The sequence below is a fragment of the Dendropsophus ebraccatus genome, chromosome 8, assembly GCF_027789765.1.
Source record: "Dendropsophus ebraccatus isolate aDenEbr1 chromosome 8, aDenEbr1.pat, whole genome shotgun sequence".
Taxonomy (NCBI): domain Eukaryota; kingdom Metazoa; phylum Chordata; class Amphibia; order Anura; family Hylidae; genus Dendropsophus; species Dendropsophus ebraccatus.
Genome location: NC_091461.1, coordinates 87620205 through 87647311, shown reverse-complemented (window position 1 = coordinate 87647311; position 27107 = coordinate 87620205). Strand labels below are relative to the sequence as shown.

At 40.5% G+C, this 27107-nt stretch overlaps 1 protein-coding gene across 1 annotated transcript in view; it reads right to left on the bottom strand.

The window, feature by feature from the left end:
- LRMDA (leucine rich melanocyte differentiation associated) overlaps positions 1 to 27107 on the bottom strand; it is a 573594-nt gene that overhangs the window by 209032 nt on the left and 337455 nt on the right. Inside the window, exon 5 of the mRNA XM_069980876.1 lies at positions 19000 to 19126. Within this exon, the coding sequence (XP_069836977.1) occupies positions 19000 to 19126 (127 nt within the window). The remainder of the gene's footprint in view (positions 1 to 18999; positions 19127 to 27107) is intronic.

Genomic DNA, 27107 nt, shown 5'->3' with positions numbered 1-27107 from the left:
ATGGCTAATTTTCTATCTAAAGGGAATCTAAAATCTAAATCTAAATGTGACTCAAAGAATAGCATTTTCTTTCTTTCCTTTTTTTTCCCACTTCTTATGTTAAATAATTGTATTTTTCACACTGGCAATTGAGCTTTTATGACAGGCTTAAATGGTCACTGTCACTCTAAACGTGTAAATCACTTCAGTTATTAAAGAATGACTCCTTGCCGTCGCCCCCAAAAAACTAGATTTTTTCTGGGATCTGCTGTCCACTGAATATTGTTAGAAAAAGTCTGTAGTAATAGAGGTATCAGGATGAAACACAGGAAGAGGGGGCAGAGCTTAGCTGGTTGCGGTACAGGGGAATCATTACCCCTACCTTTCTGCTCGCATGGTGCATTAATAAACCCCTCTGTCTATAGAGGAGTACTGTAAATTATACTCAAGCACTGTGCCTGCCTGTTAAGTCCAGTGCATTTTCATAGCAAGTACTGTTCTCTTATTGGTCAGGTGGATAATACAGGAATACTAATGACAATAGGTAAGAAAAAAATTATACATAACAATTATGCAATCACAAAATAAATCATATTAGAGAAAGACTACAGGTTTATTGCCTGTGTCTGTGGTTAGAATAACCTTTTAACTAGCTAAAAACTTAACCATAATGGGAAAAAAGAAAATAATTTTCCTATTTTTGCCTCATTGCATTTTATTAACCATAACATTTTTAAAAATTGGACCTGTCAGCAGGAAAACTGGTGTGAACAAATACACATGGCCAGTTAGGGCTTCTTGTCATTTATCTCCACAGCCCTTTCCAGCCCCTAGGTATAACCCTTTTTATTTTTACGTAAATGAGGCTCAAGTGCCCAAGGAGTATTTGCCAGCATGGCAAGAGCCCAGGGTTTACCAGTCTATCTTCTCTTTCACTGCCTCTGTGATTGCATGCATACGCCTACCCCTATTTGACAGCCAATATACTGGCTCCTCATTTATACCTTTCCATTTAAAGCAAATGTACCATCAGGTACATCGAGGGTTTTATACCTAATGTGATCGGTGTCGGCGCGGGGATGCCGGTAGCGTCATCCTTTTTTTTTGACCTGCCACCCAGTTCCACAGTTGTTTTCGGGTGCCGGAGATTTGCGGGCAGGTCCGCTGGTCCCCAGTGTAAAGATCTCCCCTACCCGAGCCGAATCACAGAGGGAAGGGACTTTCATCACACTGGGGGACCGGCAGGCCTGCCTCCATTGCTCCAGGGTAGGCTGGTGCTCCCAAAAAGACCAGTGTCGTGTGCAGGAACCAGGCGATGGCACAAAAAAAGGGCTGCGCCACCAGCATCCCCCTGCCGGCGCCAGTCCATTAAGGTATAAAGCCTAAAAGCGATGTACCTGATGGTGCATTAGCTTTAAAGCTAGGTTCCCATACCGTAAAATAAATTTTTAAAAAGGTCCATGTCCTCTATTGAAGTCAATGGGAAATTGGCCGCCACTGAACACACTGTATAGAATAACACATGTAATTGATAATGGGCATCCAAACAATGAACATGCTTGTTATTTACGACCTGCTTTTGCAAAATACAGACATTTCTGTGTGAACAAAGCCTAAATGTCATGCAAGTACCATCCAACCATGGAGCAGCACATGTGTAGCCATGTAGTCTTCTCCTAGCAGCTTCAAAGAAGTTCTGCATTTGTGTACCTGGCAGGTTCAGAATAGCGAAAGAGGAATCAGTAAACAGCTCAAAATATGACCCGAATTAAAATAGCCATTTTTAGGTTTTAGCTTTTTTTTTAGATGTTTGTTGCCTGAAAAATGGCTGAATACGAGCCTCAAAAAACAGAATGTGAATATACTGTAGCTTGAAAAACAAGGTACTGTAAAACCAAGTTGCATCATTTTAATCATTTTTGATCATCAGTTTCATCATTTTGATTCAACTTGTGAAATATTATACATATTGATCAAGAATAGGTGCTGCTTGGCTCAGGTACATCAACACAAAAACTCTACTTCTCCAAATGTTTCCAAAAGTTTATCATAAAACAATGTATTGATGAGAAAACAGGATCACCAGGTTACAAAGAGGTGGCGCGCACAAGCTAGGCCTTCTCCAAAGAGCAGAGATTTAAAGTCTAACACTCATCTTGCCCTGGCGGCAAGAGATGCTTTCAAAATACTGACAGGTCCATAATCCGCTCCTAATGTGACCGGTCTACAGAACTGCCAGAAACTTCATAGACATCATTGTAAATGTATTACAATGAAGTCTATGGAGCTCCCGGCAGTTCCATAGACCGATCACGTTAGGAGCGGACTACGGACCTGTCGGCATTTCGAAAGCATATCCTGCTGCCAGGGCAAGATGAGTGTTAGACTTTAACAGGCAATTGTCAAATGGTCAAAAAGACATTAGGGCATGTGTGTCATTCTTTTTCTGCCATTATTCTGGCATATTTAGTGTTTTTGTCTATCATTTATGAAGCAGTTTGTGCTATTTTTCCACAGTTTACGTTGGCTGCGTTATTTTTGAAATTTTTTTTTGCTCAGAGGAGGTGTGTTAGGGACATGGCTTAAGTTATCTACTTTTTTTTATCATGTGCAATTTTTTTTTATTTTTTATTTTGTGCAAAAAATATTGTGCAGCAGTACTCCAGTCAGACCCTGGCTTAGTTTGTTAGCCATTTTTTAGCCAAAAATATTGGAAAATTGTGCAATACGCAATTAAAAGCAACACCTCCACTAGGTAGGACATCATGTCTGTGAGGTAGCACCACCATTTCTTTATTTTTCGTTGCACAGCCAGTCTTCTTGTTGAGAGGAGACAGTGAATAAGAGTATGAGCTCTAACATCTGCTAAATGTGTCATTTGCAGCTGTAGTGACAGGCCCTCACCTGACCCACGGAGAGCCTGCAGGGACATTAATCATATAGCAGACAGGGCTGCCCATATCCTGTTACAGACCTTGTCCCCTGCTCGTCACATGACCTGTGGCAATGTGCAGCCTCCCAGGAGAAGCAGGGCATTGGCAGTGACATGTAACAGAGAGGTACATAAAGCACTGGTAGCTACAAGTATTGTTAAGCTCTCTAAACACAGCCAATTATTTCCTCACATCCTCTACAGTTTTGCAGGGTATCGCATTTCACTTGTCAAGAGCCACATATATCCATTAACATGCAGCTGAAAATGCTTTAAATCAGCAAAGTAAACATAAAGCAATAATTTCCTTTTAACACTAATGAAACCTTTCATGTCGTACACAATTGGAAAGTAAGAGGTGAACATTGGGGCATCCAACGTGGAAACTAAGCAGTTGTTTCTCAGAACCATGTTCAATGACCTAATGTTAGTATATACTTGCTAGCTATTCAATGCAGGATTTTGATATGGAAGAATAGGTAATCTATCTGATCCTGTCTATGACAGACATGCAGAGCATTAAACACCTATTGTATAATACACACTATTATTGACTTAATAAAATTAAATCAAGTTAATATTTATCAACAATTGAAGGAGAATTTCCTATTAAGGGCAAAATTGTTCAAATATTTTTATTATTTATTTTGGACCCTAAAGGGGTACTCATGCGAAAATCTTTTTCTTTCAGATCAACTGGTTTCTGAAAGGTATATAGATTTGTAATTTACTTCTATTTAGCTGCTGTATGTCCTGTAGGAAGTGGTGTTTTCTTTTCAGTCTCACACAGTGCTCTCTGCTGCCACCCTTGTCCGAAACAGGAACTGTCCAGAGCAGAAGTAAATCCCCATAGAAAACCTTTCCTGCTCTAGACAGTTACTGTCTCTGACAGAGGTGGCAGCAGAGAGCACTGTGTCAGACTGAAAGGAAAACAGCACTTTCTGCAGGACATACAGCAGCTGACTGGAAGTACTGGAAGATATGAGATTTTTAAATAGAAGTAAATTAAAAACTTTCTAAAATCAGTTTATTTGAAAGAAAAGGTTTTCGTCAGAGTACCCCTTTAAGGCTATGTTCATTCAACGTGTTTTTTAATTGAAAAAATTTAATTTTTTTATAATGTCGTTGATGATGATCATTATGAATGGCCATCATTATCAAAAATGCCTCTTTTTTACCTAAAAAAAAAAAAAAAACATTGTGTGAAAATAGCCTAAAGGGTATGTATGAGTGTATGTGCACACTACGGCATCCCGGTGGAACACCCGTCGTGGATTCCGCAGCTCGCACCCGTGCGAATCTCCGCTCTTCCCATAGACTTCATTCTATGGTTTGAAAGATTCCGACATCTGCCCCAAGAATGATCCCGCTGAGTCCGTGTGCGGGTGTGAGCTGGGGAATGCGCAACAGGTGTTCCGTCGTGATTCCTTAGGGTGGGTTCACACTGAGGAATTCTTGCGGATAAATTCAGCGGAATTCCGTCGGCTGTACGCGCACCTCTCCGCCTGTGCCATAGACTAGAATTGACACGTCAATTCTTTCGGCGGAATGCGGAATCAGCCCGTGCATAGAATGGTGTCTATTGAATCGGTGGAAAGGCGCGCGGCCGTGCGCGCGTACAGCCGACGGAATTCCGTTAAATTTTTCTGCGAGAATTCCTCAGTGTGAACCCACCCTTAGTGTGCACATACCCTTACTGAGTTTTTTTGTTTATGTGTAACCACATGTACAATATTTTTATAATGAAGTTGGCCCAGCTTCCACATGACTACTCACAGTTTTTGTCCAGGCATACATACCCTCACTTCTGAACCAATGTACATGAAACGCAGAGTATCAATAGGACGTGAAAGCATTTGTATTATTATTTATTATGTATTGGGAGCCCCAATAGTTTCTGTAATCTAAGGTACTAACTCCTGGCAACCCCTTGCAGCTTCTCGAGTGTTTGTTAAATCACATAATCGCTGGATACATTGCAGCCCCTCACAGAGCAGTTCACAAAAACTCAGCAAGGGGCCCAAACACCCCCCATTGTGCAATTTTATAAACACTTAAGGAGCTCAAAGTGATTGCCAGGAGTTGGTATCTTAGATTATAGATGATGTTGTTCTACAAACCAGGTACACACCAGCAGAGTGCTGACCCTGTACTATCATATGCACAATTTTTAGACCAAAGGAGTCACAGAAGTCTCCTTAACACTTTAGGGGAGTTTTATCAAACCTGGTGTAAAGTGAAACTGGCTCAGTTGCCCCTAGCAACCAATCAGAATCCACTTTTCATTCCTCACAGACTCTTTGGAAAATGAAAGATGGAATCTTATTGGTTTCTAGGGGCAACTGAGCCAGTTTCACTTTACACCATGTTCGATAGATCTCCTCGATGGTGTAAAGTGAAATCGGCTCAGTTGCCCCTAGCAACCAATCAGAATCCACTTTTCATTCCTCACAGACTCTTTGGAAAATGAAAGATGGAATCTTATTGGTTTCTAGGGGCAACTGAGCCAGTTTCACTGTACACCATGTTTGATAAATCTCCCCCTATGCCTTTTTGGACTTGGGCACAGAGGGGGTTTAGATCCTGGACCCCACCCCCATCTAATTTTCTGTCATGTATCAAGCTGACCTATCTGTTAATTCAATCAGCATATACAGTAGTTACAGCAAGGATAATGCGTTGCGATGAGGCAGGTCAGGAGATTTAAACACACGTTAATGACCATTAAAGGTGACATTCACATGCATGGTGTTTGCTGCATGTTTTCAGCTTCAACCTTGTAAAAAAAAAAAAATGACATGTGTAAATGAACCCTAAAACTACTAGAAAACATGTAAAAATGCATTTTGTACGTCTAGGAAGAAGCCAACTCACAGCAATTATGGATGTATAAAATGCTCAGGAAACTGTCTAGAGCTACACATGATGAGTGCGCTGCGTAACGGCAGCTATGTCCAGCGATCAATCAGCGCAACATGAATTTCTAGGAATCCAATAGAGACAGGGATACACCAGATCTCAACATTAACACCATCCCTTCCACCGCAATGGTGGGACTGTACCCTATGCGGCTGTCCACAAGGAGAAAAAAAAATGACAGAATGTGGGAAAGATCTTTCATTACATAGAGTATAAATAGTATGATTTATCAGGGCTGCCAATCTGAGTGATTGATTATTGCCTGCCAGACAGAAGAGTGACATATTAGAAAAGTTTTGTTAACAATGTCTATTGCTCGTCAGTCTGCCACCGAAGCTGGTGATTAATGTGTTGTCAGCCAGTAATCCCACACCCCAAGCTAATGAGGGAGGCATTTATCATCCTCATCGAGTGGCACATGTCAGCGCGGAAGGAACTCAAGTACTGGAAACAATATCGTTTTCCTTATCCCGACTGACGGCTGTGACAAGTCTGGAAAAGCCACAAAGCTGCTTTGTGTGAGCACTAACTTAACAAAGAGACAGAGGAAGACAAAAAAAAGAAAAAAGGAAAGGAAGAAGCACTTTCATTTGCTTTCTTCTCGGTGGTAGGGCTTGGCAAGAGTTAGCTTGGCACTCAGGCTTACAGAACAGGGTTAATGTCTTCTTGTCTCGAGTGGTTAACCCTTCTGCTTATTTGTTTGCATCTTGTTAAACACTCCCCTGTTTTGTTGTTAGATAGAAAAATGAGTTGTCTGTATAATGGTCTTTGGCTATATCATGGGTATAACAATGGGTATGTGAGCACTGCAGTGTGTTTCAGTCATTAGAAAACATACCTGATTGTGTATCAACATTGTTAACAGCAAAACAGGCTGCAACATTGTACGTTGTATTTAATACATGGGCCATACATGCTACAGTCATGAAACTGACACTGCACTATATGAGACCTATCTATATCATATACCATCATATTACGAGATAATAACAGATATAGTGCCTTCCAAAAGTATTTACCCCCTTGGTGTTTGTTGCATTATAACCTGCAATTAAAAAAATATTGAGAAAAAAAAAAATGATTATAACTGATCAATTGCGAGTGTATATGTATTCACTGCCTTTGTTTTAAATCCTCGAAATAAGGTCTGGTCCTATTAATTCACACGAAAATTCATACTAGTTCTACCAAGTCAGCAACATCACTATAAAAGCAGCACAAAGACCAAACAAACCTTACAGGCCTTACAAACAAGTTAGATAGAAAACTGTGGAGAAGTGGACATCAGGGCTGGGTTATTAAAAAAAATCTATAACTCCGGTCTTTCTACAGAGCCGCACAAAATCCATTATAACAATATCTAAGCAAAAATGATGGCAGAACTTTAACCCTAATGAGAGAATATGCCAACTCAGAAAGGGCGAGAAATGCACTAGTCAGAAATTCAACAAAGATCCACAGCAGGTATGGTAGTATTTATCCATAGGAACTGCATAAACCATATACTGCACAGAACGAAAAGGTAATGCTTAAAGGAAAAAAAAAATCGTTATGGGTAGCTTTACACATAACAGAATTGCAGCGGAACAAGCCACAGAACAAGTAGGAGATCGGGTAATGTACGCACCAGTCCGCAGGGGGTTAAGGGACTACCTCTTACATACTCGCAACAGGAAGATAATTTCGCTGCGAGTATGCAATCCTATTTAAACTGACAGGAGGGGAATTGCAGCGGATTTTGCTGCAAACTTGCAGCGTGAAATCCGCTGTGATACCTTTACGTGTGAACCCACCCAGAAGGACAAATCTGGAGTTTACCAAACATCACGTGACAGACTCCAGGGACTAGAAAACTGGTCAGGATTAAAGAAACAATGGGTGGCAGGAAGTAAAACCTGTTACATTCTGCCAAAGATTGGGATGGAGGTTCACCTTACAGCAGGACAGTGTCCCTGAATATACTGCTTAACCTTACTGGAGGGCCTAGCTAAAGCCCAGACCTCAATTTAAGTAAGTTTACCTGGAAAAACAGAGAAAAATTCATGGGGGGACATTTATAAAACTTGCACCAGTGGCGTATTCCACAGAGAAGGTGCTATTTCTTACCTTATCCTGAGCGTATGCCAGCCGTAACCCCCGCTCACCTGATGGGTGGGCCGGGGGGTGCGGCAAAGCAGGGAGGAGGCACATGATATACACCTGCTAGCAGGTGTAGATTTCTGCACCTGCTGTATGGCAGGCGCAGGTCCCGCCAGAATTACTAAGAGATGGGGGCAGGTTCCAATTTAAGACTGGTGTACAAGTACGTCAGTGTTAATAAGGCTCCCCCCAAGCGTCTTGCAACTGTAATTTCTGGTAAAAGTAGCTCCACTAAGTACTGACTTGTATGGCTACCTGTTATTTTGGAAAAAAAAATTGTACAAGGACACGTTAAACATTTTGATCTGTCAGGGTGTCACTGCTGAAGCCCTCACTGATAAGGAGAATGAGTAGGGAGAAGCAAGTAGTGGCAGACATCGCTACCACGGTCAATCACATGGCTGTAGTGGAATGTGCTACCAGATGCTTCTCCCCACTCGTTCTCCTGATCAGTGGGATTTCGGCAATGAGACCCAAATGTTTTTCTTAATAACAGTGCCCATTTCATTTTTATTTGTGATTTGTCAGTTCCGAAGGAGTCCAATTCTTCCATTTAATCCAATTTTACCAAATACATATGTGATCACACCAGGTGTTTGGTAAAACCCCTTTATCCTATATGAGGAGACCAGTACTATAATTCCTATGTGATAGTTGGAGACTTTGTGACAGATTTAGTAATAGGGTCCTGAAGTGTCACGCTCCCCTCTCTGAGTGACTATGAATTCTTTATAAAGTGTAGAGACCCTATTTACTCAGTGTACGTTCTCACACCCGTATGAGTTGTACATTGCCTCACACCCATTGGTATGATGTGATTATAATAACATGGCTGTAGAGTAAGGACTTACTCCAAAACACATCAATGTTTATTGCCAAATAATGCCTTACTCCAATGTAATCCTACCTACTGTTACCCTCAGGTTGGCGCTATAGCTCTGGGCACTGCTGAATAGTGTTTATGGTAGAATTGCATTGAGTGCCTTTACTTTTAAACTCTTAAATCCATGCTGTCTCCCAAGAATCACTCACACCCGGTTCCATTCTGACTGTGGCTGAAACGTAGCAGAGAGCCACAGCTGACTATTTGTATAGTGTAAACAGAATCAGTCTCTCAGCTGTGTCTACATGCATTCATTTCATTCCTAGCCCAGATGTCATCTCACTAGCCAGATTAATGAAAAGCGATTTTCTAAGCTGGAAGTTTTATTATATGTAAAACTTCCTTTGTGGTTAGCATTTCCAACTGCAGGAAAAGGTTATGGATTCCACAGGAACGAAAGAAAAAAAACAGTTCACATACAATCCAGCATGCGTCTCATATTTAAAGTGTAATGCTCTTTTATTAGGGACATATGGGTCTCACTGCACACACATTAAATGTCATGTCAGAGACGGAGCCTTTTAAATCACGTTTAGACTCATTTTTGACCTGACTCCTGGGGTTTCCCCTAGATCCAAAATACTTCTTTGTAAATCTGGCTGTTTAGGTGCCACCATAAATCACTTTCAAAGCATATTATTTCTTCATTTTATTGCAGCAGAGAGGGGAATTCTTGAGGAGCCTAGTTTAGAGAGTCTTTTGGAAATGAAGATGAAAGAGTATTTTGTACTATTTTCCCAGGCTAGGCTCTGGTACAACAAGACAAAACCCGCCAGAAGGTCAAGGAAAGTGAATGGAACATAGATTCAGATATATATTTTTTTTACCTTAGGGACATAGCCTAATATCACTATCACATACAGAATTGTTGAATTAAATTATTATTAATTATTCATTATTATTCATTAATATAATGCAGCGCTAAGGTAAAATCCCAACTAGTACTTTATAGACCAGCAGACGCCATTTAAAGGGCTCCAAGCAGCCAGTTGTCATAGTCCTCTTTGTCTAACTATAAGCAGCAAACTTAAATGGGATGTCTGTCTTAGAAAACCCACTATCAAAGACCCAGCCAAGTAAATAGAGGGGATTCCTTATTCAATTAGTGGAACATTGCTACAAAGTCTCTCTCTCCCTCTGGAGGACAGTTCTGGAGCTTTTACATACATTTCATTGAACACTATGTAATGATTTAATTAACATTTCTTGTCAGGTCTTCCTACTGATCACTAGGGTTTCCAGCAATGGGACGTATTCTCATCAGGTGAATCTTCTAACAAAAAGAGATTGTCCAAAGCAGGCAACATTCTAAGGCCAAGTTCATATCTGTGTCGTCAATTCAGTTTTTTGGCTTCATCACAGAAGCAAATAACAGTAAATGATGAAGTGCCAGATCTATGGCATGATGGACACCAATGGCTTCCAAAAGACCCCAATGGGATCCTTCAGGTCTATTGCACTGTCTATAATTTTTTGGAAGAAAAGCACTATATATTTGGCAATGCCTCCGGTTATACTGTATCACATAATCTCTGACAAAGGTTCCAAATGTGGCCTTGAATGTACAGTACAAATATGCTAAGATTTTACAGTAATGGTAACTTGTGAGATTCGAACCCCCTTCTTTGTAATGTATTTAGATAAAGGTATTTTGCAGATGGACTAGCATAAAAATGGATAAGAGCAATTTATGTTGCATATAAAATAATTAATCAAATATTCAGACCATGGTATAAACTTTGTTATTGAGCACTGCATACCAATATCATATTTACTGTATGCCGCGCACATCACACACCTACTCAGCCATGATTGACTTCATGGGAAAGTCCTCCAGGTGACAAAACAGAAGCATACTTTAACTATGGGTAAAACAGGTATTTTAGTCACTGCTGTATTATGCAAGTGTTTAAACCTCAAAAGGAGTGTGTATTGCACACTTTCTATTTCACAAGTAGCCTGTGAGGGTTATTGTTCTCAATGAATTTTTGAATAAAAATTATGCCTCGTCTTCTGTCATGATGTGGACTTCCACTAGTAGGGTGCAAACCTGTTGCTTGACACAAAATCTTTGCAAGAATTATGATCAACTGCATATCACAATGACCAAAGAAGCCAAACACAACAGATTAGACATTTCTCAGATCAGTCTTTTGTGATAAGTAAAAAGGTGTGTGAAAGCAATAAGTGGTTGAAGTCAGTCATTTCGGATGACAAATATGAGAACTAATAGTGTACGAGTATCGCCAACCGTAGTGTAACTAGGGGACTCTTGTAATTTCTATAATGAAACTGACTGATACATCCTTCCCTCCTCTGCATCAATTAATATGTTCTTCTGTGATATTATGGTAACACACTGCAGATCTACCCGTGTCTTTGTTCCTTAATGGCATATGTGAATGCAAGAAAAAGCATAAATCATCGAAGCCAAAATACTATTCAAATGGTTACCACCATGGATGTTGACTTTCGCTATAACGTTGTAGATGTCACTTTTCAACCGACTCCTCCTTACCATCACAGACAGAAAAGAAGGTCTCAGCTTGATGGTCGACATAAATGTAATGCAAAATGGAATATTAGAAAAAAGTCACTTAAATGTCTTTCTATACTTGCTTCTTCAATGTGAAAACAGATGTTTAATATTACTGCAGCAGATTTCAAACTCACCAAGCTTGCCTATATATATATATGTATATAATTTTTTTCAATGTGAAGTTTGACATATACTAAATGTGCATGGGGAGAAATATAGCCATAATTGTGTACTAAGCATGCCAGACTTTGTCTGGTGACCTGGGATACGACCAGTTAAAAACCTGGGTATAATTTGATTTTCAGACATTTGAGATCAGGGCCAGTAAATAAGACTGTGCCTTTCTAGCGCTTGGCACATTATTCATTGTGAGCCAGCCACTGGGCCATCTGGAGTACTCAACATTCCACCGCATAGAGAGACACAGCTGGAAAGCTCAGTAATTCATTCTGTAGCTTTGATTTTTTTTTTTTTTTTACTCCAGACTTTATTGCAAGTTTTATGAATATCCTCACTTGAGCACAGGTGAATGACTCAATCATTCTGACAGACCAACCTGTCCTAATGACAGATGTAACTATGTTTAATCAGAGGGGTACTTAAGCAATAGCTGAAAATTAAAGTGGATGTGAGGAGCTAACATAGCTCAGTGGCTTCTGACAGAGTAGGGGCGCACGGCTGTCAATCAGTGACCTATTCATTCTAGACTCATCACTTCAATCCATATAGCTGGGAAATACCTGCCATCAGTACAAGCCTGCGGTTTGGATTTACTGACCTATTTGTTGGAAAAGGAATATATGCGCAAATGAAAATACACATTTGTCTCTACATGTTCCTTTTGTCACAGAGTCCTGTGTTTTAGTAAATGCAATTCAGGGTTGAGCATAGATCCTATAACTCTATAGTATGTTATACTTTAACTGTGTAAATTAATATTATTCCTATCCATGCTTTGAATGAAATTCTGGTTCACCTCTACTCCAATTTTGGAGCCAGTTTCCTTCAGTTATTTCATCAGCCCACTGGCTATCAATGTCAAATTACTAGTGTGTAACTATAGGGAGTACAGGGGTAACATCCATACGTGGGCCCTGATGCCTGTGGGGTTCAAATGACTTTTTGCCACCTAAGATGACACCGGTATTATATGTGGCATATTATATTTGATTACAAATCTTATATAGAAACAGAAAAGATTGTCAGCAGAAAAAGACCTCTGGGTCCATCTAGTCTGCCCTGTATGGAGTACAGTCTCTGTTGTAAAGTGCTTTGTAAGACATTGGCAATGCCTGACAGCCCAGGGAAGCTGTCTACTCCAACTGAACGCACCCTTAGGCTGGGTTCACACTATGTATATTTGAGGCTGTATTTGTGAGGCTGTATAGCAACCAAAACCAGGAGTGGATTGAAAACACAGAAAGGCTCTGTTCACATAATGTTGTAATTGAGTGGATGGCCGTCATTTAATGGCAAATATTTGCTGTTATTTTAAAACAACGGCTGTGGTATTGAAATAATGGCCGTTATTTACTGTTATATGGCAGCCATCCACTCAATTTCAACATTGTGTGAACAGAGCCTTTCTGTGTTTTCAATCCACTCCTGGTTTTGGTTGCTATGAGGGCCTGACATGAGGACCAAATACTGCCTGAAATATACATAGTGTGAACCCAGCCTTATGGTGTGTTCACACCTACAGGATCTGCAGCTGATTTTCTGCAGCAGATTTCATTTAAATAACTGAACACAGCATCAAATCTGCTGCAGATCTGCTGCAGATCCTGTAGGTGTGAACGCACCCTTAAGGTCACCAAACATTCCCCAATACAGGCCCAGTGCTGTGCAAGTCTACTATAACTTCAGTTGACTTCAATAGAGAATGACTATGAAGTTTATCCAGCCACTTGAATGGTTTCCACTAGCCCCTGGCTGTTCTTGTGATCAGTGGGGGTTTTAGTAGCTGAAGGTGACATTTAGGACACAGTAAATAGGCAATTCAAACAAATGACTTCTAGGGCTGCCCTTTAAAATTAGCTTATTTGTAGAATAATATAATACAATAGTGCCACAGATACAAACAGTAAGTTTTTGTTGTATACTATGTATTTGGTCTCCTCTACAACAGGCCGGTTTGAAAAATTAAAGACAACTGTGTATTTTATAGGATCACGGGTAACAGAGTAATGACCATTAACTCTATAAACTCCATTACAAATCACAGCAGTGCAGAAAGTGTTAAAACATATTGCCTTGCCTCAACAGTGCACGGGGGAACAATGCAAATGTCTTTGCAGCCTTTTGCTGTCTAATTGCCATTAGTGACAATTACAGGGATCCGTACAGAAATTAACATGAGAGCAAGCACTAATTGTGGTGTATTTTCTACCGTATTGATGGCCCCCTGCCTGCTGTTGGAAAATGTACCAACAGAAATCAACGCGAAAGCAAAACAAAACATCTCATTATACCTACCCTTCCATCAGCCGCTGACCCCGTCTGAAAACATAGCTTTACACAATTATTATATGTGATAAAAACTCTCTTGGCGTAAACACAAATATTTGTAGCACCATACCATACTTTGCAAAAAAAAGAGGAAAAAAAAGATAAACTTTATCACTATATGTCAAAATTGTGGTTAATTGTAAATGCACTTACATATCCATTTATTGGCTATTAATTAATAATGTAACAGTGTGTTTTCTTTACAATAATGACTCCTACACTGTTAGCTTGGGAGTTCTAGCAGGGTTGCCACCTCAATTTAACACCAGTAGTAGCGGAGTAAGGCAGTGGCACTCACCATCCGGCATAAATGTGCAAAATTTCTTTAATCCAAGTATCAATCAAGCATGCCAAGAGCGGTATATCGGTATATAGAACAAAGCTCAGGACACTCCACAGATACTATGCAATGGCCATTTCACAGTAAATTCCACTTCCTCTGGCCCACGCTGTTCTGTCATGGCACCAGGGCAGTATTAAGAGCTGTTGCTGCTCTAGACTCTTAACCTGAAGACGCCCCATCGTGGGGGAGTGCGGTTTCGGCCACATGCATTTCTTTATATGTAGAAACATTGTTTGAATCTCATTTTTATGTTTTTTAACAGCTTAAAACATAGATTTCAACATTGAATGAATGATTAGAGCAGTCTGCATATTGTCTGAAGGAATTCTCACCACAGGATTGGTAGATTGGTAGGTAATAGCTCCAGGCATCACAGCCATACTAGACCTGAACAATACCGCCACACCAGACCTGATCATACCTCCCTCCCTACCCCCCTCAAAAAGTCACCAGATTTACTGGCAAGTCTGACCAGGAGGTGGGAGACTAAAAAAATTAAAACAAAAAAGTTGTTTTTTCCCCCCCCTGCTTCTTGGTGCTGCCTTCCCCCCCCCCCCCCCCCCAAGGTGCTGTCCTAGGTACCAGACCACGGGTGCCTAGTGGTAAATACGGCACTGAATGGCACCTGTGTGAAATAAGTACCATCCTCTGTCTGGCGCCAGTGAGTGTGTACGCATAGAATGCAACTCAACATCACAATAAAACGTTTAAGTAAATAATTACAAAGGACCTTCTGCTTCGGTATGAGCAATCCACCAAGCTTCTCTTTTAGGTAGAATTTTTTGCAGACGAAAAACCTCTACCTTTTGGTTCCACCATCTCAATTCCCGCAAACCACAACACCATTGGGTCACTATTGTGAACAGTTTTTACAGGACTTATTAGCCTTGGTGAAACTTTGCTAGTATGCGTAGATCTAAAATGTTCTTTAATCCTATATTTTAGCCAGCATATAGTCTTTTCAATGAAGTAAAAGCTACATGGGCAAATAATGGTTTATACTACAAATTTTGTTCTGCAAATGTTGTGTGTAGCATTCTGCCTCACTTAAAAGAGAAGTCTGTCGATTTCTAAAAGCCGGCATCCTGCAGGGGGAAGTGGAAAATTGATTACAAGTAGGTACTCACCTCTCCTCGTGCCCACCCCTGCCAGAAGTCATTCCCCCTAACCACCACCCCCCCAACCCCGAGTTGTGTTGATGTTAAAATGCCTGTCCCGGCTGATGGACTGGCCACTCAGCCAATCAGTGACTGGAGCGGCGTCCCACCCCAGTCACTGACTGGCTGAGCGGTCAGTCCATCAGCCAGGTCATGACGAAGACACCCCAGAGATCCTGGAGCCAAGCGGGGGGTCCTGTGGGTGCTCCAACCGCCCACCGTGGGCACAGGGAAAGGTAAGTTCCTACTAGTAATCAATTTCCCCCTCTCCCTGCAGGCTGCCAGCTTTTAGAAATCACCAGACTTCTCCTTTAAGGTAGTTATAATTACAGTTAAATCTACACAAATAGTGACCAAGAGGTGTTGCGGTTTGCAGGAATTGAGACGGAACCAAAAGGTACAGCTAAAAAAACTTTACTAAAAAGAGATGCTTGGTGGATTGCCCATACTGAAGCAGAAGGTCCTATGGGACTAAATAAAAAAAAAGAATGAGCATTTTCTTATATTTATTTAGTTTTATTGTATGTTATTTTGTTTACACAGTTCTATGGACAGTCAGTCCACTTGTGACGTTATGGTGCATTTACACAGGCAGATTTGTCTGACAGATTTTGGAAGCCAAAACCAGGAATGGATTTGAAAGGAAGAGAAATCTCAGTCTTTCCTTTATGACCCGTTCCTTGTTTATGGTCTGTGTCTGGCTTTGGCTTCAAAAATTTGTCAGATAAATCTGCCTGTGTAAACGCACCATAAGGCTATGTTCACACTACGTATATTTCAGTCAGTATATTTTAGTCAGTATTGCAACCAAAACCAGGAGTGGATTAGAAACACAGAAAGGATCTGTTCACACAATGTTGAAATTGAGTGGATGGACGCCATATAACAGTAAATAACTGCTATTATTTCAATATAACACAAACTTTATATTAGGTTGAGCACCACCAGGGGATTACCCTTCAAGCAGGAACTGCATTCCATTTAGGCATAGAGAGGAGCGTCACTCGCTATGTAGTGCCAGTTGTCTATATCTACCATTTTGGCAATTTAATGACAGCCCTTATTAAAAGTTTTGATTGACTGGGGTCCAGGTGGGGTCAGACCCCCACCAATCCTTAAAATGAGCCAGGGAAAGGGCCCAGCTGAGGGCTTCACTTGTCAATGGAGCCCGTTTCCTGTCTCGATCTGGGGAGAGGAGCACTCAGTTCTCAAGCTTCTTCTGGCTGGCTTTAACGATCAGAGGGGGTCTGAACACTCAGACCCTAAACAATCATGTCACATGACAAAAGGTTCTCCAAATGACAAGGACACTAACTATTGAGTGATGACGGCAGTAGACATGATTCCATACAACTCAGCTCAATAGTTAAAATCAATCAAGCCAAACCTAAAGTAGCAAACCTGTAGACCAGTCCTTTCCGGCTGCAAATTTGAAGCATATATCAAGGAATGGGAGGTAAATCTAGCAGTAAAAGTAACCCTTAGAAATCCATAAATAAGTGTTTAAATGATTACAGGAAACCACATAGGAACATAGTTTGGCAAATTTCTAACAAATTAGCTGCATTTGCATTTAAATAGGGTAAAGTCCTAAATACTGGAGAGGGGGGTAAGCACAATGGCACAAGAGCTGAGAAGCACCACCCATTCACAAAAACAAACATGTAAAGCCATAGACCACTAGGATTTATTATCATAAAAATAGCCATCGATAAATCACCATCCATCATCCTAGTAATTCTAAACATATATATCTATATCTATTAGAAAAGAGTAAATCTGGGTAACTATTTTTTAGTCTAGATCCTTGCCAAAGGGGCGACTAAAGGGGTTATCCACTTAAGAGTTAAAAAATGAAATGCTATCTGCTCTTACTCACCAAGTCCCTGTGAGTTGAACCATCTCCTGTCTCTAGGGGCTGTAATTCCTGAGTTACAAGTTTTCTAAAAGCCGATCTATATTCATGATGTTGCCAGCCAGGAAACTACATTTCCCATCATGCATCTTCCTGATTGGTCCATTTTCTTTCACTAATTTTAGATCACATCACCCCAGTATGTATCCCATACTAGCTGATGATGTAGCAGAGCTGACGTGTGCATGGTGTAGCAATGTGCTGCATAACATTCTAGTTCCATCCAGACTCTAAGAACATCCATAACACTTACAATATGCAGAGCTGTGACACAAAGACAGCAGGCAGAGATAAAACTATAACATTTCATATTACAGAGACCGAGGATCAGGGACACATATAAGTCTATCGAAGCAGCACTAACATTAACCAGAGGTAAACAGGTGTAGAGAGATCATGATGTTACCAAGTCAATAGGCAGCTAAACCGTCCCCCAGAGAGGAGATGATCACATGTCCTGTGTCTACAAAGGGAGGGTAATAGACAATTTTACTTCACACCAGTGCAGGTAAACGGGTACAGGTCCAGGTAAAATGTAGCATATGGATAAAAAAAACTTTTTATTATTGACACAACACATTTGGAAGTTGATCTGACTTCTTTATCAAGTGTCAATAGGTATTGACACTTGATAAAGAAGTCAGATCAACTTCGAAACACATTGTCTATAAAAATGATGTTATCCATATGCTGCATTTTACCTGGACCTGCACCCGTTTACCTGCACTGGTGTGAAGGAAAATTGTCAATTGTTCTAATCCATGGAGGATTGTACGGGAGTGGCTGTGGTTCAGCTTTGTTGGTATCCGCCCTTGTGAGTGTTGTGCCTCGGTTTGCACAACCAACCCATGTGAAAGTTGCCATCTTCTGTGCCCAACAAGGTGAGTCGTTATGATCTATACCATGGAGCGCTGGGAAGAGGGACCAGCGTGTTGTCAGACTGGACACAAAGAAGATGAATTTAGACAGCCAGAGCGGGTAAATATGAGAAAGAAAGAAAAAACAGGGAAAGGGTGCAAGATAGGTTATACATGCACACTAGACGTAGGGTAGTATTGGGAAGGGGAACAGTTTAGAATATTGTTTTAGTTACCCTGATAACCTCTTTAGGTGATTAACTAAAAACCATTTGTCTTGCATAGTAGGGAATAGTAGGGGAAATGAGGGAAAATCTAGTAAGTGAATTTAACAAAATTTTCAGAATGCCAAGAGATGCATCTTGAAATGTAATTCTGTCAGATGAGGGATGGTCGTGGTGGCTTGATAACAGTCACGATGAGGAACCCCTAAATTACCATTATTATGCACTGATCAATTACAGTCCATTCAATGGGTATCATAATTTAGACTAGATTTACATGATATTTACCCTAGATGCCTTTATTTCCAGTATGCTTAGGTTTGTAATGGATTCCAACCATGTTGTTTAATTTGCCATAAATTCACTATAGTTGAAATATAGCGCGAGTTGCATGTTATAACAATATATAGAATTCATCTTGTAATTTGTGTGCCAAGATTCCAAATGAAAGTGGATGAATAATACTACTAAATATGTCTAAAGGCAGCCATCAATCTTGATTTTGTGACCTGCAGTTGAAGAACACTTAGAGCAATGGTTTATACAATTCTTTAACAGTAAATAAACTGGATTTTTAAGAAAATGAGTAAAAAAAAAATCTTACCTTGTTTTCTTTTGGCTTTACAACTTTCATAAAAGCTCCTCGGGAACGCGCTACTTCACGCTCTTTGTTTGTCACTTTTCTGGTATCCAAAAACTTAAGATCAGGAAGTTTGTTCAGGACAAAGTACCTGCAGAAAGGAACCATAGATGAACATTTGTCATTGTGATAGCTTGCTTTGTGAGCCACATCCATCTTTCAGCACAATGAATGTATGTCAAGCTGACTCCATTTCTGCACCTGGGTTATTTAGTAGATTCTTGATCCATGTGTAACTAAATAATTCTACTGTAAAGTCATTAGGTAGATTCATGTTCCCTTGAAAATCTTTACAATAAGATTTTCTAGTACAGGTCATTTATAGCGATAGAAATGTTTTGTATGTAGAGTACGAGGCAAACATGACGAGAGGGTAAGCTAGACCTAGCTTGTATACTAAGAGGGGCTGACCGATACCAGAAAAAGTTCTTCATTAGTTTTGAAATGTAACAAATTTTTCTCAAATATAAATCTTCCAATTTCGCCATCAGTTGCATTGTCCTGAAAGTAGACAGGTGGAGTATCACAAATTCAACTAGGATTAGGATTAGTAGCACTCAGTTACTCTGGCATTAAAATGGATTTTTCCCCTAAGGTGCCAGTTCTTTTTCATTATAAGCTGAACGCCACATTGACTACAGTCTGTAAAGGGGCAACTTTCATACCTGACCACGGCCCAGTTACATTTTCCTGTTGCATAGTCCCAAAAGGACTGACTGTTTTTGTTTTTCCATAACAGCTGATTCAGGGATGGAGAAAGGGACTGGCTTAGCGGAGCAACTTAGCCACAATATCTAAACATGGCTAAACTTAATTTCTTTTTGTAGCAGATCCTAAGTGTCCACTGAGGGACAGATTGTGCCCAGAATGTCTGCTTTTGTTTGACCTCCTTAAGAAAGCTACCCTCTTGCGTCAGAATGTCTTACCTAGGAAGTAACCGTAGAGTGTCTCAATGCTTCTAGAGCAGTGTTCTCCATCTCCAGTCCTCAAGGACCACCAACAGGTCAAGATTTCAGGATATCCCATACAAAGGACACTTGTGTAGATACCTTATAAACACATCCTCAATATATCAGGTGTGAAATATTAAGGTAATTCTCAAAATATGACCTGTTGGTGGTCCTTGAGGACTGAAGTTGGGAGACACTGCTCTAGAGGTCACTCAATTGCAGTCCAAGCATAGCATTGTTCATTACATGCAATCTAATGACTGCATATATACTGTGAGTCCCTTAGGGGGACTTATAAAGGGAATTAAAAAAAAAAAAATCTAAAAAAAGAACTTCAATAAAATTTCAAATCGCCCTCTTTGCTATTATAGAAATAAAAATATGTAAAATAAAAAAAACATTAACATTAGAGTGGTAAAAAAAAAAATCTTTATAACATTTTATTCATTTTTTTTTCTGATATCTATCGGATAAAAAAAATCCAATCCTGGTGTTTTTTTTATATCAATAGGATACCAATAAAAGCTATAGATCATGTTGCAAAAATGACACTGCAACAAGTCCTGTGGTGGAAAAATAAAAGCATTATGGCCCTTAGAAGGAAAGGTAGAACATTGCCTTAATGTGACCTGGACATCCGTCCATTAATAACCTTTGGTCAAGAAGGGGTTAAGAACTACTGTGGCTTGCATCAACAGTAACACAACTAGTCAAACCTTTAGCAGTGCTTCAGACAGTTCAACCTGACATAGGTCAATGCTCAATGCCATACTAGTTGTACATTTGCTGTATGCAGGAGGAAGCCCTTCTCTAAACCACTTCAGTTAACCAGGGCTTGCTGTTGTCTCAGTATCTCCTGGCAGGACACTGGTTTACAGGAATGTTTCTCAGTCTGGCCAGATTGCAGTCAATCTCTCATCTATACATATTTGGGATTGAAGTGTTCCCATAATTTTAGTAGGCCTTGCTATGGCCTGAAGATGTCACATAACCCACAGAGTCTCTTCATTTCATGTTTTCTCCAGGACTGAAAGTATCACATAAATTGCAGATCTCTTAGAATTAGACACTCAGCAAAGTTTTACACAGATCACCACTATACAGAAAACTTTTCTCAGCCAGCTGTGATGGTACTTAGGGCTTACACCCCATTCATTCCCTGACTCATACCACATTGCCCTTAAATAAGTTCCCTCTAACTCCCCTCTGCCAGTTGCGCTTAACCTATTTTATGTTGGCGTTAGGTTGTTTCTGGGTCTACGCCGATGCTTGAAAGCTCCATCATCCCCACAAGTAGAGACTGATAGGACACAGTGCTTTGTATTGCTGCCCATCGGCCCGTATATCTATGGCAACAAATGCAACAAAAGGTCAAACAACATTTCTTTTAAAAGGAACATTTCCTAATTCTATAATTCAGATAAAGTGGGGAAGGAGTGGGAAAGAAGGGGGGGGGTATCATCTGTATCGGGGGCCCCGTTGCCCGCTCCTGCAATACATTGAGCCTTCTGAGCTGACATCATTTGCAGCACCAGGTGCTAAAAGCACTCCTGATTAGCGCTTTCAGTTATGACTAGATGGCTTAGTGGTCAGTTGGGAAGGGGGGGGGGGCAAAAGTTTGCTATGGGACCCAGCCATTTCTAGTTACAGATGTAGCCAGGGTAAAAAGGTAACCCCCCCCCCCGCCATATAATCTCCCAGAGCAGCTCTACTTTGAACCTTATAAAGAGGAGTCCCAAGCAGGAGAACTCCCTTTACGAGGTTCAGATGCACATGGGCATAAGACAAACTCTTTAAGGTGCATTTATCATTTTAAATTTGATTCCCAGGTCACTAAGTTTTCCATAAATACCAAATGCAAAGTTGCCTGGCTATGCAGAGTTACAGGTTTAGGCAGCGTGCCTATAAATATGCAACTGCAGTAGTTAGATTTATGTGACAATCTCTGTGAAATGCTTCATAGAGACATTTGTATAGAACATACATATGAACACTCAAGTGGAGGCATGAAAGATGTCACATAAATGGGCCCACAGTGGCATAGGCGCCAGTAGAAACACAGACAAGTTTGTCATCACTGGCTGTGTATGGATCATGGCACAGGACGAAAGGAGGATTCAACTACTCTCTTTGATTTAGGAGACACAGAACAAAGGGAGATGAAAGCTTCTGTCTGCTCAAGGCTCTCTGTCTGGAGAAATCTGTAGTTGCCAAAGGTGAAGCATGAAGAGCAGGCAAGTGATATCCTGCATATGCAGTCTGCATGGCTAAGAGGTTCTGTCTTCCTGCTCATTAGACACTTCAGTGTTTAACCTGCACAGATACTTAGGTTCAGATAGAGTTATACAAACTAACTTGTCTACATTGTGCTGGATGTTTTGGGTTCAGACACCAACAGAAGTAAAACTGTTCTAAAATGCACTCAATACCCATGACAATGTTGGTAATCTCCAATGGAATCTACTCAAGATACAAAGATACACTGATTTGCCAAAGTGAAAACTGTGAGATACTCATATCAAAAATACAAACAAAAGAAATAACTTTCCAACTGGACAAAACATTTTCCAGACTTATAAGTCTAAATATATTACTAAACTAGTGAAGAAAAGAACTGATACATGCTGGGGCTCACGAGGCGGGGGTACTGAGGTTACTGATAGGCTTCAAATGTCTCTTGTCCTGATGTGTGGACACTTGTACTACAAAGGACATGGGACGGCAGATAACTCCCTTGGCCACAGACATCAGCTGCATTTCGTTGTGACTCTACCGAAGCTTAATTCCGGCTCTTGTTCAGATCATTCAGTTTCCTGTTCTACATTTTCTTCTTTACTTTCTCCTCACTTTTCATGTACACAAACAGATGGTCCATTGTGTTGTAGCCAAATATTTAACTGCTTAGGGACTCCAACAATCTTAAAAATAAAAGATCTGCAGGCAAAGGCAAGCGGTTGGATTGGTTTATATAAGGTTCCGTAACGGTGTCCTTAATTGTTGTGAAAATTGGCCAAATGCATTCTTGGCAACAGGGGCAACAGTTAAGGGGTACTGTGGTGTCAGAAAACTGTATTTGAATAAAACTATCACCCCAAGTTATATAACTAACTAACAGTGTAATCACTAATAGTACTGGCTACAGCGTGCATTCACATGCTTTACCACTGACAGTAAATGGAAAATGGAAGAGCTACAAAATGTGTATTGTCTCTAGCTCCTTCCTCTCTGATCATTCTCTGATGTCACATTTATTGATCTATTGATCTGAATGGCTGCCATTTGAGAAAGATTTTTATATTAGTGTAACACACTACTATATCTTTGGGTGAGACATACAAACCTGATAGAAAATGTGAGCATAGCCTAAAAGGGGTTGCTCAGCAAACACACAACTTCTATGCTATGAAGTCCACCCCTTATCCCTCTGTAACTATGGCAGTACTATTGTAGTACAGGATAAATAATGTCATGATGCCTTGATTTGTACAAATTTGCAATAAAAAGCTGCATTTTTTGCAAATCACGGCAGAACTGTAGCCAGGAGACAATACATTACTGAAAGTATAAGTCTTTTTGGGGGACCATAGGCCCCCCCGAGGGTCTCAGGGCCCTAGGCTACTGCCCGAAACGGACCTATTACAATCTGCTACTGCTCCGGAGGTAAATTATGACAGACAGCTTTTCATACTGGCTCACACAGAGAGATGTCTAAACAGGGAAAACCTTCTACAATGTTCCCTAATAAGTCAGAAAAAAATGGGTTATTTTAGGCTGTGTTAACCCTGGAATCAGGATATCCCTTTTCATGGTCATAACAGATAAATAGTTCTTCTACAACCTCTCCATGTTCTGATTTCTCTGTACACGTGTACACAGTCTATGTGGTTATCCTCTGTTGCTCTCCAAGGATTCTCTCCCCACTGTCCACAATCTGAGCTGGTGTGTAACCTCCTTTCCTGTTGCCATCTGTAAAATTAAGGAAGCAGAAAGTCTCCTAACAAACTTATCTTATCCTTCTCTTAGGGCCATATTACACAGAGCGATTATATTCTGAATCACACTGATTTGGGCAGATATCACTCTGTGTAACAAAGACAATGATCAGCCATGGAACCGGTCATCGGCTGATTGTTGCCTTTCAGGTTTAAAAATCATTGGCTTCCGGCTGCACATGTCTACATGTAATAGCTGATGCATGGCTGACTACTTATGTGAGAGTAAAGAAATGAATAAAGACATATACTTATCTGCCCATGTTACCCCGGTGTTCCCTAGCCTTGTTTCTGTGAGTCCCTGCTCACCACAGCCACCTCCGGCACTTCCATACCCCTCTCTGAAGTAATTGGCCAGTGAGTGGCCTGTCACTTCAGAAACAGGTCCTGAAGGGGAATTCCATAAACAAGGCTTGAGGACACTGGGAGAACGTGGACAGGTAAGTATATGTCTTTATTATTGTACACCTTTAAAGCAAGGGAAGCATGGACGTCGCTAACGATGTCCATGCAGCATGATAATTGAGCTATATAATAGGCTTTGTAATGAGCGCCGATGGCGCTTGCTTGCCTAGAATATCGGGCCATGTAATACAGCCCTTAGTCGCAGCTAAATAGTAGGAACAGTTTACTTTTGTACTGGTATTAGGTTCGCCTGGTTCTTTAGAAAAGAGACATATAGCTTTCATGGAGACTTTGCAATAGTGTAAATCCTCAGGCTGTAATAAATACTTCTAGAAACCATTCCTGATAATTAAACCCAAGGATAAAAGGTAGCGTTTTACCCTTGTTTCCAGTGTTGGATTTTCAATGATTATAGCTACTACCATGATAATTATGGTATAAACACAAGTCTTCTTTAGATACGCACATGGTTCAGCCTGGCCTCCCAATGTCAAATTTCAAGCAGCTTAATGAGGAGTAAATTGAATCCTACTGACGTATCCGTGTCTAAATAATCTCTGGACAATCACTTTCAATCATCAAGTTCGCCATAGTGGGCAATATATTTAGTTGCTTCAAGCCTTTTTTTCGGGCACCATAGACAAAATAAACAGTGTTGCTAAAAAAATATTATTTATTTTTGTAGGTACTTCCATTTCATTTCTTTATTGCAATGTCTGCTGACAGAAGACTGGCAAAAACTCTTATTAAAGTATTGTATTACCTCCCAAAAGTTAAACAAATCACCAATATACACTTATTATGGGAAATGCACATAGAGTGCTTTTTCCCCTGCGTTTACTACTGCATCAAGGCTTCACTTTCTGGATAAATTGGTGATGTCACAACCCGGCTCTCAGAGCTGTGTGGGCTGTGGCTGCTGGAGAGGATGATTGCAAGGGGACACGAGGGACACAGGGCACTGGAGGGACACTGAGCATCCCTCTGCCATCATCCTCTCCAGCAGCCACAGCCCGCACAGCTCTGGGAGTCGGGTCGTGACATCACCATTTTATCCAGGACGTGAAGCCTTGATGCTGTAGTAAGTGCAGGGGAAAAAAGCACTTTAGAAGCATTTACCTTAATAAGTGTATATTGGTGATTTGAATAACTTTTGGAGGTTAATACGATACTTAAAAATTTTCGCCGGACTTCTCCTTTAAAGAACGATGAACATATTATGAATAAAAATATATTTTCTAACATACACAAATCAATGTGCATGGTATTAGGACCAAATACAGATTCTGAGTAGGGATGGTCCGAACCTGGTTCGGTTCGGGTTCGTACGAACCGGAACCCTTGGAAATTATTCCCGCTGTCTGCCTGCTCCGTGGAGAGGGTGGATACAGTGGGAGGACCACCTGGAAAACTGGGATACAGCCATAACCATAGGCTGTATCCCAATTTTCCAGGCGGTCCTCCCGCTGTATCCACCCGCTGCACGGAGCGGACAGACAGCGGGAATCTGATGCCGAGCGTTCAGGTTCATACGAGCCCGAACCTCGACAGGTTCGGACCATCCCTAATTCAGAGCTGTCTGAAAATGTAAGCAAATGGGGGCACCATGTTGCCAAACATGGTACCACATTAATATTTTACTGCTACCCAGGAAGCGCCTATTCTGACTACAGTATATACATAAGATACAATAATGACACATGGCCGCTTTCTTCAAGATACAGCACCACTCTTGTTCCATTAAAGTAAATGGAGCTGAATTGTAATACTACACACAACCTGGGCACAATGGTGATGCTGCTTTTGTAAGAAAGTAGCTGTGTTTTTTCTAACCCCCGATAACCCTTTTAAGTATAGCATACTGTAGAAAAACCAAACAGTCGTGTGATATTCTCATTTATCAAAATTGGTCATTTATCAAATGTGGTTGAGCACATTAAAGGTGAACAATAGGAATAGGAGAATAAGTAACACACCATTAGTAGCACTCTGGTATGATTCAGATGCACAGCAGAGTTTCCTGATCCAAATATGTCAAAATTATCCACTCCCCAAAGGGTCCTATTACACGAAGCGACTTTTAACGATTAAAGACTAACGATAAACGATCGCAAATGAGATTGTTTATTGTTAACCTAAAATCGTTCACTACATTACATAGAACGATAGTTGTTAGTTACGATCGTAACTACAATCGTTATTGCGATTATTACTATGATCATTCACTCCTTCTGATCCCAGCAAAACAATCACCAATGTGCAATTACACTGAGCGATTAGTGAACAAATGCAGAACTTGAGCGAACGAATGTGGAATTACAGCGAACAATTTGCGATTTTTTGATCGTTGCCTGCAATTACAAAGAACTATTAACATTTAAATTCAAACTATATAACAATTTTTCCCACGATAATCGTCTCGTGTAATAGGGCCCAAAGACTGATACAAGTTCAAAGGTCGTAAGTCAATCCAGGTTTTCAGAGTTTAGACTTCATCAGGACATTAGATTGTCACACCATGAGAACTTAGAAAAGAGGAGATTTCACTATCATTTTCCAGCTCTTCTCCACAGAATTCTCACGGTGTGACATAAGGAAAGTCTGATTTTCAAATTTTCAATTAGCATGGGCAAAAACCATAGTCGTAAAACCCAACATGGTCGATTCATTTTCTGATTGCTGGAATCCTAAAGGCAGGTGTGAACACAGTCTAAGCACTACTAAC